General features: G+C 31.8%; 1 protein-coding gene across 1 annotated transcript in view; it reads left to right on the top strand.

The window, feature by feature from the left end:
- The window catches only part of LOC117100020 (tripartite motif-containing protein 2-like), a 5,525-nt gene extending 1,803 nt beyond the window's left edge, over positions 1 to 3,722 (top strand). The window contains exon 2 of the mRNA XM_033239567.1: positions 99 to 3,722. Within this exon, the coding sequence (XP_033095458.1) occupies positions 107 to 2,353 (2,247 nt within the window). The 5' untranslated portion in view covers positions 99 to 106 and the 3' untranslated portion in view covers positions 2,354 to 3,722. The remainder of the gene's footprint in view (positions 1 to 98) is intronic.
- The last annotated feature ends 7,400 nt before the right edge of the window (positions 3,723 to 11,122 follow it).

The raw sequence follows: 11,122 nt of genomic DNA, 5'->3' as shown, positions 1-11,122 counted from the left end.
TATATATACTGTATATATATACATACCATATATATATAGTATGTGTGTACGTGTATTGTATGCCTGTTTACGGTAAGCTTGTTTTTTCCTTCTCTCAGATTTAACGATGAATACATTTGTAGAAGATGTGGAAAATGCTTTGGAATGTTCAATTTGTTTAAAGAGACTACAACAGCCAAAGTCACTAGGCTGCCTTCATACCTTCTGTTTGGATTGCCTTCAGAATTGGGTTGAAAAACAAGGAAAGTTAGTGTGCCCAACATGCAGACAATCACAGATGATTCCCGAGGGCGGGCTACAAAATCTTCTTCCAAACATATTTGTCAATAATATGTTGGAGTGTTTGGAGAAAGTAGAAAATGCAGGTGACACTGTATGTTGTTGTTGCAGCCAAACCAAAGCTGATTTTTATTGCCAACAATGCAGGACTTCCTTGTGCTCTGTTTGTATTAAGCAGCATAAGATTTTATCAACACTTGTTAGCCACACATTGCATCCCATAGAGAAGATCAAGACGATGACATTGCAGCAGTTTTCGTCTCTCCACCCAGCGTTATGTCCTGAACACAACGAACCTCTGAAGTATTATTGTACGAAATGCGAGACCGCTATTTGTATTCACTGCACTATTATTAAACACAAAGATACAGATGGTAGTCATAATTATATTGATATATCGGATGCGTTCGATAAATTCAAACAAAGGGTTGCTGATATTGAACCCAATATTATGGTTTTTAAAACAAAGATAGAGATGCGTCATAATGATATCAGACTTGGTATCTCAAACCTAACTAAACATAAAGAAACCTGTGAAAAAGAAATTGACGGACTGGTGGAGGAAGTTATAGAAGTTGTCAGAGAAAATGGCGCCGCATTGAAAAAAGATGTTGATTGTATTTATCAGCAGAAGAGACTTGCCTTTGAAAATCACGATAAAGAACTTAATACAATCTTTACAAATGTCACTAAAAGATGGAACTACATTTCAAATCTGTTGAAAAGTGATGTAGCAACAGCTGTGGGATCATGTGAAAAAGCAATTGCAACACTGAAAGAATCAGTCCAAACTCCATCTGAAATCGAAGCAAAATGTTGGGAAACAATACATTTCTCTCATAATAAGGGGAATATCATTGCATTGAAACAACACGGTATTGGTAAGATAATAGAAAATTACATTGCGGGCGAGATTACAGAGAATGACATCATTGCTAGTGAAATTACAGAGAACTTAGCGTTGGAAGACCATTTTGAAATCATACAAGCATCTGATGAATTAATGTCAGTTACTCAGAAGCAAGTATTTGAAGTAAAATTTGTTCAACGTCATTCTTGTAAATTGGATTTGAAATCACTGAGAGCCATATTAGTACACGCTACAGGAGCTACAATGAAGAAGAAAGTTAAAGAAGAAGGCAACGGAAGTTACAGTGTCAGTTTCTATAGCAAGTCGCCAGGAGTTGCACGTGTTCATGTATGTGTTGATGAAAGGGACATAAAGGGGTCCCCCGTAGATATAATTGTTGAAAAAAGTGGATATAGTTGGTGTTTTGACATTGAATCATATAAAAAGAATAGTCAGACAAGGATCAGGGATGTAGTATTTGGTAAATTTATAATTGTTGCAGGCAATAGCAATGAAATTCTCCGGTTCTACGGCGGGAGTTATGTAGATAGTATCACTTTGCCTTCAGGTACCAAAGTCAATAGAATGTACCAAATGAAAAAGAGTGATGACCTGTTATTAAGTGACGGAGGACATAAACGTATTCTGGTTTACTCCAAGTTCAATTTGAATAAAATCTTAAAGTGGTTCGAATTAAAGGAGCCACATGGCCTCACCATGAATGAAAAAACAGATATGGTTTATGTTGCTGACAGGCAAGCTCATTGCATATTTATTTACGATTTGCATTGCAATCAATTAGTTGAGAAAGTTGGATTGCAAGGCAGTCATTACCTTCATCATATGTCCGCACCTCGTGATGTTGCCATCACCAAAGACGGACACATCATCGTAGCTGATTATGGTAATGACCGACTATTGCTATTAACCTGTGAGGGATCCCCTGTTAAATCCCTTCTGGATGGAGCTGTATACCATCCATGTGGAATCAACGTTGATCCGGATGGGAACATAATCGTTGCTAACAATGAAGAGCTGGAGCTTTACGATAGCAAGGGTGGCTTCATAAAAAGAATCAATGACTTGAATGTCGATTCAGATGATGAGTCGGATGATGGCATTCTAGATAAAATTGAAGGGTTGACAATACTATTGGAAGATTGTCCAAGAAGCGTCGCAGTTGCTGACTATGGAGACAACAAAATCAAAATATTCAATTACTAACTTGGCACTTGGCTTTAGAGCCCCATCTGAGAAACAAGTCAAGTCCCCCACCGACCAGAGCTGGTTGGCCAGTCAGACCTAAAAAAAAAATACTAATAGGCCTACGCCAAGCCACAGATGGCCGGAAATGGCACTCTTAGACTCTCAGAGTGCCATTTTCGGCCATCCAGAGGTACCTATTAAAAAAAAAATCTCATTTTGGAGGGTGACAACCCTCACCAGCTCGGCCACACTCCCCTCAGATGGCGCTGCGCGCAAAAGTTATCCTTTCCTCACTTAGCCCCACCCCCTGTCCAACAGATTAGCAACCCGACCTCCAGAAAACATATCCTACAGACGCCACCGACAACATGTACCAGTAATAAATACAATATATCATACAGAACTGTATATTATCTCATTGAGGAAAGAAGCAGATTATATCAAGGTAGTGTTATAAGCCGGACAAACACCGTGCCCGACGGTCGGCGGTAAAGCGGTCTTATAGAGAACGCAACATGACGACATGCACACAACGGATCGTTTTTAATGAAGATCCACTCGGACTGCCGCCGACAATCAACAGACGGCGTCGCGTGGTCAAGCACTCACAGAGTGCGGAGATTGATTCGCCGACCGACGTTCGTACTAATCCATAAATAAAATCTCAAAGTTTTATCAAGTGTTATCAAAATATACAGCAGGCTTTGCTTACGCTGATCTCTAATGACCGTGCACACAGAATGGCGTAAGCTTATTGACAGGTAGTTATGCTTATAGAGGGTCTATATTGAATAGGCCTATACAGTTGAATAATGATTTATTAAAAAATAAATTGTTATACAACAGTATTCGTAATATACAAGTCGGTGTAAGCATACTTACTGTATATATAAGCTTACGCTATTCTGCGCATGGTCATTGTAAATATTGATAACGCTCGATAAAACAAATAGAATGAATTATTGCTGCTATAGTATAATACTATCAGCGATAATTCATTTATTGAACAAACACCTATCAGTACCACATGCTTTTACACGGTGCGTTCCTACAGGGAACAGTTTTACCTGTTCTCTGGTTCCTCACACAAATCACATACGCCAGCCTAAAAAATAAAGAAAATAGGCATTATCACAACGTTGAATCCCGCAATGAATGAAAGTTGTCCATACACTTGTAACAGGACGGGATTGCCACCTATCTTATGGGCAGTGACTAAGTCTCAATCTTTGGCCAGGGGCCTAAAGGGCTAAAATGAAAAATAATTTAAAAACATGAGTTATTAATTGTAAAGTTTTTTGTTTTTTTTATGTGATCATATATTAGATAGAATTTACAAAATTAGTCTAAATTTGTAAAACGTTACTGCTCTATTATAGTCAATAGGTTTCCCATGTTTAGGCATGTCAGGTTGCCTTGTGTGTTAATGGTTAAAGCAGCTCGGTATTATTAGGCCTATTATTAAATTATAGAATGTAGAATGACTTATAATCATACATATACAGTACTAATTTAAGTAAGGACAAAATATTTGTTACAATTAACACCCAGGCGCCTGCACAAATATGGTACAGTATTTAAAAAATATATATGGTACAGTATATTACCTATAGCGCATTCCTTTAAGCGTCTTTTTTAATAAGGACATTTTTGGGTTCATATTTATATCAATTAAAATATCGTAAAATACCAATTTACACTAACAAGCATTTACAACCACTTGCCACTGATACAAAGGCACATGGTAACTAAATAATCGTGTTAAATAAAGTGACCATGTTAACCCCCATATTTTAATTGATATATTTGGGTTTTAAGTTTTTAAATACACACAGAGTATAAAGATTGTCTACATTTATATTTAAAAACATTACTGTATAATCCAATTTTTATTATAATTACGCTATTCTGCGCATGGTCATTGTAAATATCGATAACGCTTGATAAAATGAATAGAATGAATTATTGCTGCTATAGTATAATACTATCAGCGATAATTCATTTATTGAACAAACACCTATCAGTACCACATGCTTTTACACGGTGCGTTCCTACAGGGAACAGTTTTACCTGTTCTCTGGTTCCTCACACAAATCACATACGCCAGCCTAAAAAATAAAGAAAATAGGCATTATCACAACGTTGAATCTCACAATGAAATGAAAGTTGTCCATACACTTGTAACAGGACGGGATTGCCACCTATCTTATGGGCAGTGACTAAGTCTCAATCTTTGGCCAGGGGCCTAAAGGGCTAAAATGAAAAATAATTTAAAAACATGAGTTATTAATTGTAAAGTTTTTTGTTTTTTTTATGTGATCATATATTAGATAGAATTTACAAAATTAGTCTAAATTTGTAAAACGTTACTGCTCTATTATAGTCAATAGGTTTCCCGTGTTTAGGCATGTCAGGTTGCCTTGTGTGTTAATGGTTAAAGCAGCTAGGTATTATTAGGCCTATTAGTTATTAAATTATATAATGTAGAATGACTTATAATCATACACATACAGTACTATTTTAAGTAAGGACAAAATATTTGTTACGATTAACACCCAGGCGCCTGCACAAATATGGTACAGTATTACAAAAATATATATGGTACAGTATATTACCTATAGAGCATTCCTTTAAGCGTCTTTTTTAATAAGGACATTTTTGGGTTGATATTTATATCAATTAAAATATCGTAAAATACCAATTTTACACTAACAAGCATTTACAACCACTTGCCACTGATACAAAGGCGCATGGTAACTAAATAATCGTGTTAAATAAAGTGACCATGTTAACCCCCATATTTTAATTGATATATTTGGGTTTTAAGTTTTTAAATACACACAGAGTATAAAGATTGTCTACATTTATATTTAAAAACATTACTGTATAATCCAATTTTTATTATAATTTTTATCTTAGTACTGCTTGTGTCAACGTTGTAAACAAAATCATTTGCTCGCCATTGTTCTTTATGTAAAAGTTATGTCTTTAATTTGCAAAAGCCTTTTTGAAATTATAGTTAATGACGTATCAGAATTGCTTTAAGTATTAGAGTTGCTTTAGAATATCTTTTATATAATATGCCATTACTCATTTGACCGACAGGACTTCACAGACTGATTATCTAAACAATATGATAGCGAAAGCTCAAGGCGGTCTTCGTTCGTGTTTATATGAATTCAATCAAAAATATCAAATAAATCACTATTCAACAATTTTCTCTAGTACTGCATAATTATAGAAGCTGATATTAATATAATACAAATTTATCTTGATATATAAAAAAAATAAAAAACTAACAAAGTGTTTATTTAAAATGTTTAAAGTGATGATGTAAATCTGGTTTTAAGGATAATGTGGGAAGTTTTAACAAAGTTTTAAAGTGACACCAGTGACACTATATTATATATATATATATATATACATATTAATATATATATACATATACACACACATATACATGCATACACATACATGCATACACATACACACATACACGCACACACATATATATACATACATATTATATATATACATACACATATATATATACACATACATATATATATATATACATATATATATATACACATACATATATATATACACTGACACACATATATATACATATATACATATACATACACACACATATATATATATACATATACATATATATATATATACATACATACATATACATACATATACATATATACATATACATATATATATATATATATACATATATATATATATATATATACATATATATAAATATACATATACATACATATACATATATACATATACATATATATATATACGACTATACACTACCATAGGGGGAAACGTTAACAATGGAAAGGGTTAGAAATAATACCTTAAGGCGAAAATACTGCCGCTAAGGGGAAATTTTAACGTTAAAATGTAGACAAAGGATTTTTCACCCCGAGTTAGTTAGGAGTATGTGTGTGTGTGTATATATATATATATATAAGTATGTGTGTGTGTGTATATATATATAAGTATGTGTGTGTGTGTGTATATATATATATATAAGTATATATATATATATATATATATATATATATTTATATATAATCACATAAACAAAAAGTTATTTAAAACTTTACTTCCCAAATTTTCCTGTTAGCCTGTAACTATTCCAAATCTGATGATATATTTATCTAATGTTAAATAGACAAATTAAACACATTTATGGAAGCAATATATTACAATGTTTTATTGTTTGCATGACCCTTGACATACTGTACATAAGGAGTATGAGTAGATCAATTAATGTTACATTATCATTACAACTACACAAATAAACGCCCACACATAATGCGTAAATTAGCAGAAATTAGGCATCGAAAAACAAAAATACAAAAAATATTTTATTCAATTCAATTTCTTAAGTGTGCACGGCTAATGCCCTTTTATTATTTTATTCAATTATGTATGCTTACCAATGCAATTATGACGGCAAACATTATGTTTTTGTTAAGGGAAAGAAATAATTTTTAGGGCAATTTTGGAGAACATTTTGCATATTTATACATTATGTAAAAATTTATACGAAATTAATCTAGATACTTTAAACATAACTAGTTGTCAAAAATAAAAGTAAAAACATACAGCTTATTCCAAACAAACATGTATATATTAAAGATAACTTTTAAGTATAGGATAGTAAAAAAACGAGCACTACCATAATTTGGTAACATGGTGAAATGATTTTGGTCGTCGTGTTAATCTAAATAAAGATGAGTATGAGCAGTCAGCACTTTACAGACTGACCAACTAAACACGAGATTTCTTTCACAAAGCAAACCTTTTACAGTCACGTGAATATGTTCTGACAAAAGCTGTTGGTTATATAAATTCAAGTTCAGTAGTCAGTAAGGCAGTGTCTAGAAATAGGCCCTATACCTCAATATCTATGCAAAGTTTGGTGAACGGATAGAATAATTCATATATTACACATTGACAACAGAAAAACTTATTCTTTTTTTAGATTCATTTAAATTGATTCAAAAAGATGATTGTTCATTTGACGATTGCCAAAACATGCAACGAAAAAAATGTAGCCTACTGCATTCGACTGTACGCTTCGAAATCGTTCACCACTAGAGCAAATAATCTTGGTACTTGAAGCAAAGTTTTTGGAAACAGGCTCAGACTTAGGCCAAAGCTTTCATTGTTCCATAAAGTACCAGTTTTCCATTTACAAAAATTATCTTCGTTAATACCAATATTTATAAGGCGTGATTTAAAAAAAAGATACTGTACAATGATTGTCATTAGTATGACAAAATATAAAATATAATAAACATTCTGATATTCTAAATTCATATTATAATAATTCTTCACTGATTCTAATAGGACAACTTAAATAATCGTCCAATATGATGACATGTTTAAAACTGAGACTAGTATTTAGTTATCACACATGATAAATAATCATTCTAACTAAAATTATAATTTACCTTTTGTGAACAATTAAACTGAATAAACTTAAAAACTAATATTAAATTATTCAATAATTATTCCGAGTAGGTCGTTAGTTTAATCTAATAGTGATGAATAATAACAGACCATTTATAGTAACAATAAAGCCAACAAAAAGTAATGTATTATAAATTTAATACCATTATTTACATCATGGTACTTTGGAAAGTTTAACTTATAATACACTGATCATCAATTTACTAAATAATTTGTAACAAAATTAAAACTCTCCCACCACCCTTAAATTAAATTAAATTATATTGAAAATATCATTATTAAATACAAAGGAGCAACCAATAACAACATGTATGCCAAACAAGATGCAAGAGTTAGAAAGGCAGTTAGCTCAGCCAAGACACACACATGAAGCATTTATTAACAAATATGTAAAATATTGGTAGAAAAATATTAATGTTGAGTTTTTTTTTTTACCTACCTCAATTATTACTTTATCAATGTTCTAAACCTAAACAACATGATTTATACGAATTCAAAGATGTATAAAATTGTGTTATCTATTTGTTTTCATCAATAAAAATGGTGGAAATGGTTAAAACCTAACAGGAAGATAAGCGAGTCAATGAAAGCAGGGGTTGGATAAGGCAATTTCCTAGCCTTACCCATACTCTACAATAAGCAAGCACTTAAGTACGACAGACTGAGAGTATTAACCAATCCCAAAGTTAAAATAATCACGCACCAAATGATTTCCATTTCTATCCACATAAAAACAAAAAATAAAATATATATCATTACACAAAGTAACTGTGTAATTGTCATAAAAATTGGCATACAAAATTACAATAGAATAGTATAAGAAAACAGTAATAAATAAAAGTATGCAGTGTCTTTTGTTAATTTAAACACACAAACTATAATTAGATAAATTTAAATTATTCCTCCTCACTGGACTGAAAGACAGTGTGTATTAAACTCTGGAGTAACATTTCAGGATAAAGTGACAGGGGAGATAATTACCTGTTCTATTTACAAACAACAATTTGGTCATTATACAAGACCATACTACAGTATTTACCTCACCGTCTGTATGAATACTATAATTTGTGATGTCAAAAGCTAGCGAAAAACTATAATAGCCAGAAGCATAATTTATAATCATAAAGGCTGCTATCAACACAGTAAAAGTGGTTATCAACTTAAATAGAGCTGCAGTCATTCTAAATATTAACTACAAATTAATATCTAACATACCTAAAAAAACCAAAATATAAACACTGTTAGTCTATATCGCTCAGTCACATGTACAATAATTTACAAAATATGAAATTATCACCAGTACTTATAATATTTAAGTTAAATACTTGAATAAATACAGGAAGCAAAGAGAAAATATTTGGTACAAAAACTGTTAATCTGCAAAATATTTTGAATGACTGCTACTGGGCTTGCTCTGTCATTTCTAGCCAATACCAATTTAATAGAAACATTTATTTGTTTCTTTAATAAAAAAATAAGTGGGTGGGGAGTGGTTTTGGTAAATTTCAGTCTAATGCACAAAAAACAATGGTAACACTTTTTATGGAAATCAATTTTTGTATTCTAAATTAGTACTGGTCATATTAGGTATTTTTTTAAATCGATCAGAGGGATATGAGAAAATTTGGATTGTATCAGCTGATCAAAGACCGCTGACAACAATGATAAACTAGAAAAACACAAATTGATAAACAATTAGTTAATAAAAAATGAAAGATACTACAAACATAATGTGCAAGTATATTGAATCTATAATGAGTTACATGCACCAATAGTAATCTGCGATAATTAAATGATTTCCAAATGGTCAATGTAAAATCAGAACACAAATACATTTGATAAAAAACTCAATCAAAAGCACTTAAAGCATAATTTGAATATTTATAATACTGGTACAGAATTATTATTTGAACACTGGTTAAAAAAAATCTGCAACCTTATAATTGTTCATTCAAATCTGTCAGCTTTGAAAATTTAGTTAGTTTACTTGGTTAGGGCGAGTCTTTTTTATACCTTGTTCAGCGATGAACAATAACGATGATTTCAAATAAAAATAACACTTAACATTTTTCGCCAATTAGCGCACATGTCGCCACAAAAATGGAAATTTCAGGAAAAAAGATTTTCTTTATTTTTTATTAAACACATCGTTCCCATTATTACACTGTAAACATTCACCAATAAAATTGGATTTTATTATCTCCTCTGGATGTGTTTGGCAAAAATGCTAAATAAGAAAACAAAATCATATCTTATTTTTTCTGCCCTCCTCTGACGATCCTTAAAAAATAAGTTCTCGAAACAAGGTATAAAAAGTGTCTCGCATATTCTGTTATTTTTCATACTGTCTACTAACAATATATTTGTCAACAACTCCTGCTACAATAGATACAATTGTAGAGTAGTGTATTGTATTGTGTATCAGTTGAAACTTATTGCTTTCCCATCCAAAAATCAGCTTCATTTAGTAAGTCCCTGCTACAGATAGCAAATCCCTTTAATTTTCAAATTAGCTCCAATTCAGTTAATTGCTATAAATATGGATCAGCCCCAGTTCTTTCATTAAATTTTGGATTATCTTTAGTTATCTAATCTATTCCCATTGCAGATCAGTTCTAGTTAGTTAATCTCCCTTCCCCTACCCCCTACCCCACGGACCAGCTACAAGTTAGCAACACATATTGCGACTAAAGTAAGTTTAAATCTTCCTACTTGGGATGTGTATTATCTCATGTGGAAGAATACATTTCAATTTCTTGTGGGCTTACATTTTTGGTACCAATAATTTGCATAGAATATCTTCATCCATAATAATTATAATTAAATTGAATGATCATTATAAAAAAGTAGGTTCCATTATTATTGAATCATATTTTAACATGCACATAATTAACAATAATTACATATATGCGCGCACACACACACACCAACACACACACCAACAAACACTCACATGAACCAACACACAGTTACTCACACACACCCCAACAAGTGCCAACAGTGCACCTACACACACACACACATTTAATTATAATATCAAAATAATTTCATTATGCTAATTTAAAATATCAAAATATTTAAAAGAAAAATGATATAAATCTGGTGGGAGCATACATACAAAATAAATCAGTATTAGGATTTTGTTTACAACTGGTGTAACAATAGCCACTGCACAGCATTTTGTAAATCTGCTAAGCTAAGTCAGAGAGTGGGCTTCTACCTCGGGAAAAGCTGGTACATGAAATTACATATGTACTGTAATGTATGTACTGTATG

The sequence above is a fragment of the Anneissia japonica genome, unplaced genomic scaffold, assembly GCF_011630105.1.
Source record: "Anneissia japonica isolate Jap-2015-1 unplaced genomic scaffold, ASM1163010v1 scaffold256_len832006_cov191, whole genome shotgun sequence".
NCBI classification, from domain to species: Eukaryota; Metazoa; Echinodermata; class Crinoidea; order Comatulida; family Comatulidae; genus Anneissia; species Anneissia japonica.
This window is presented reverse-complemented; position numbering and strand designations above follow the sequence as displayed.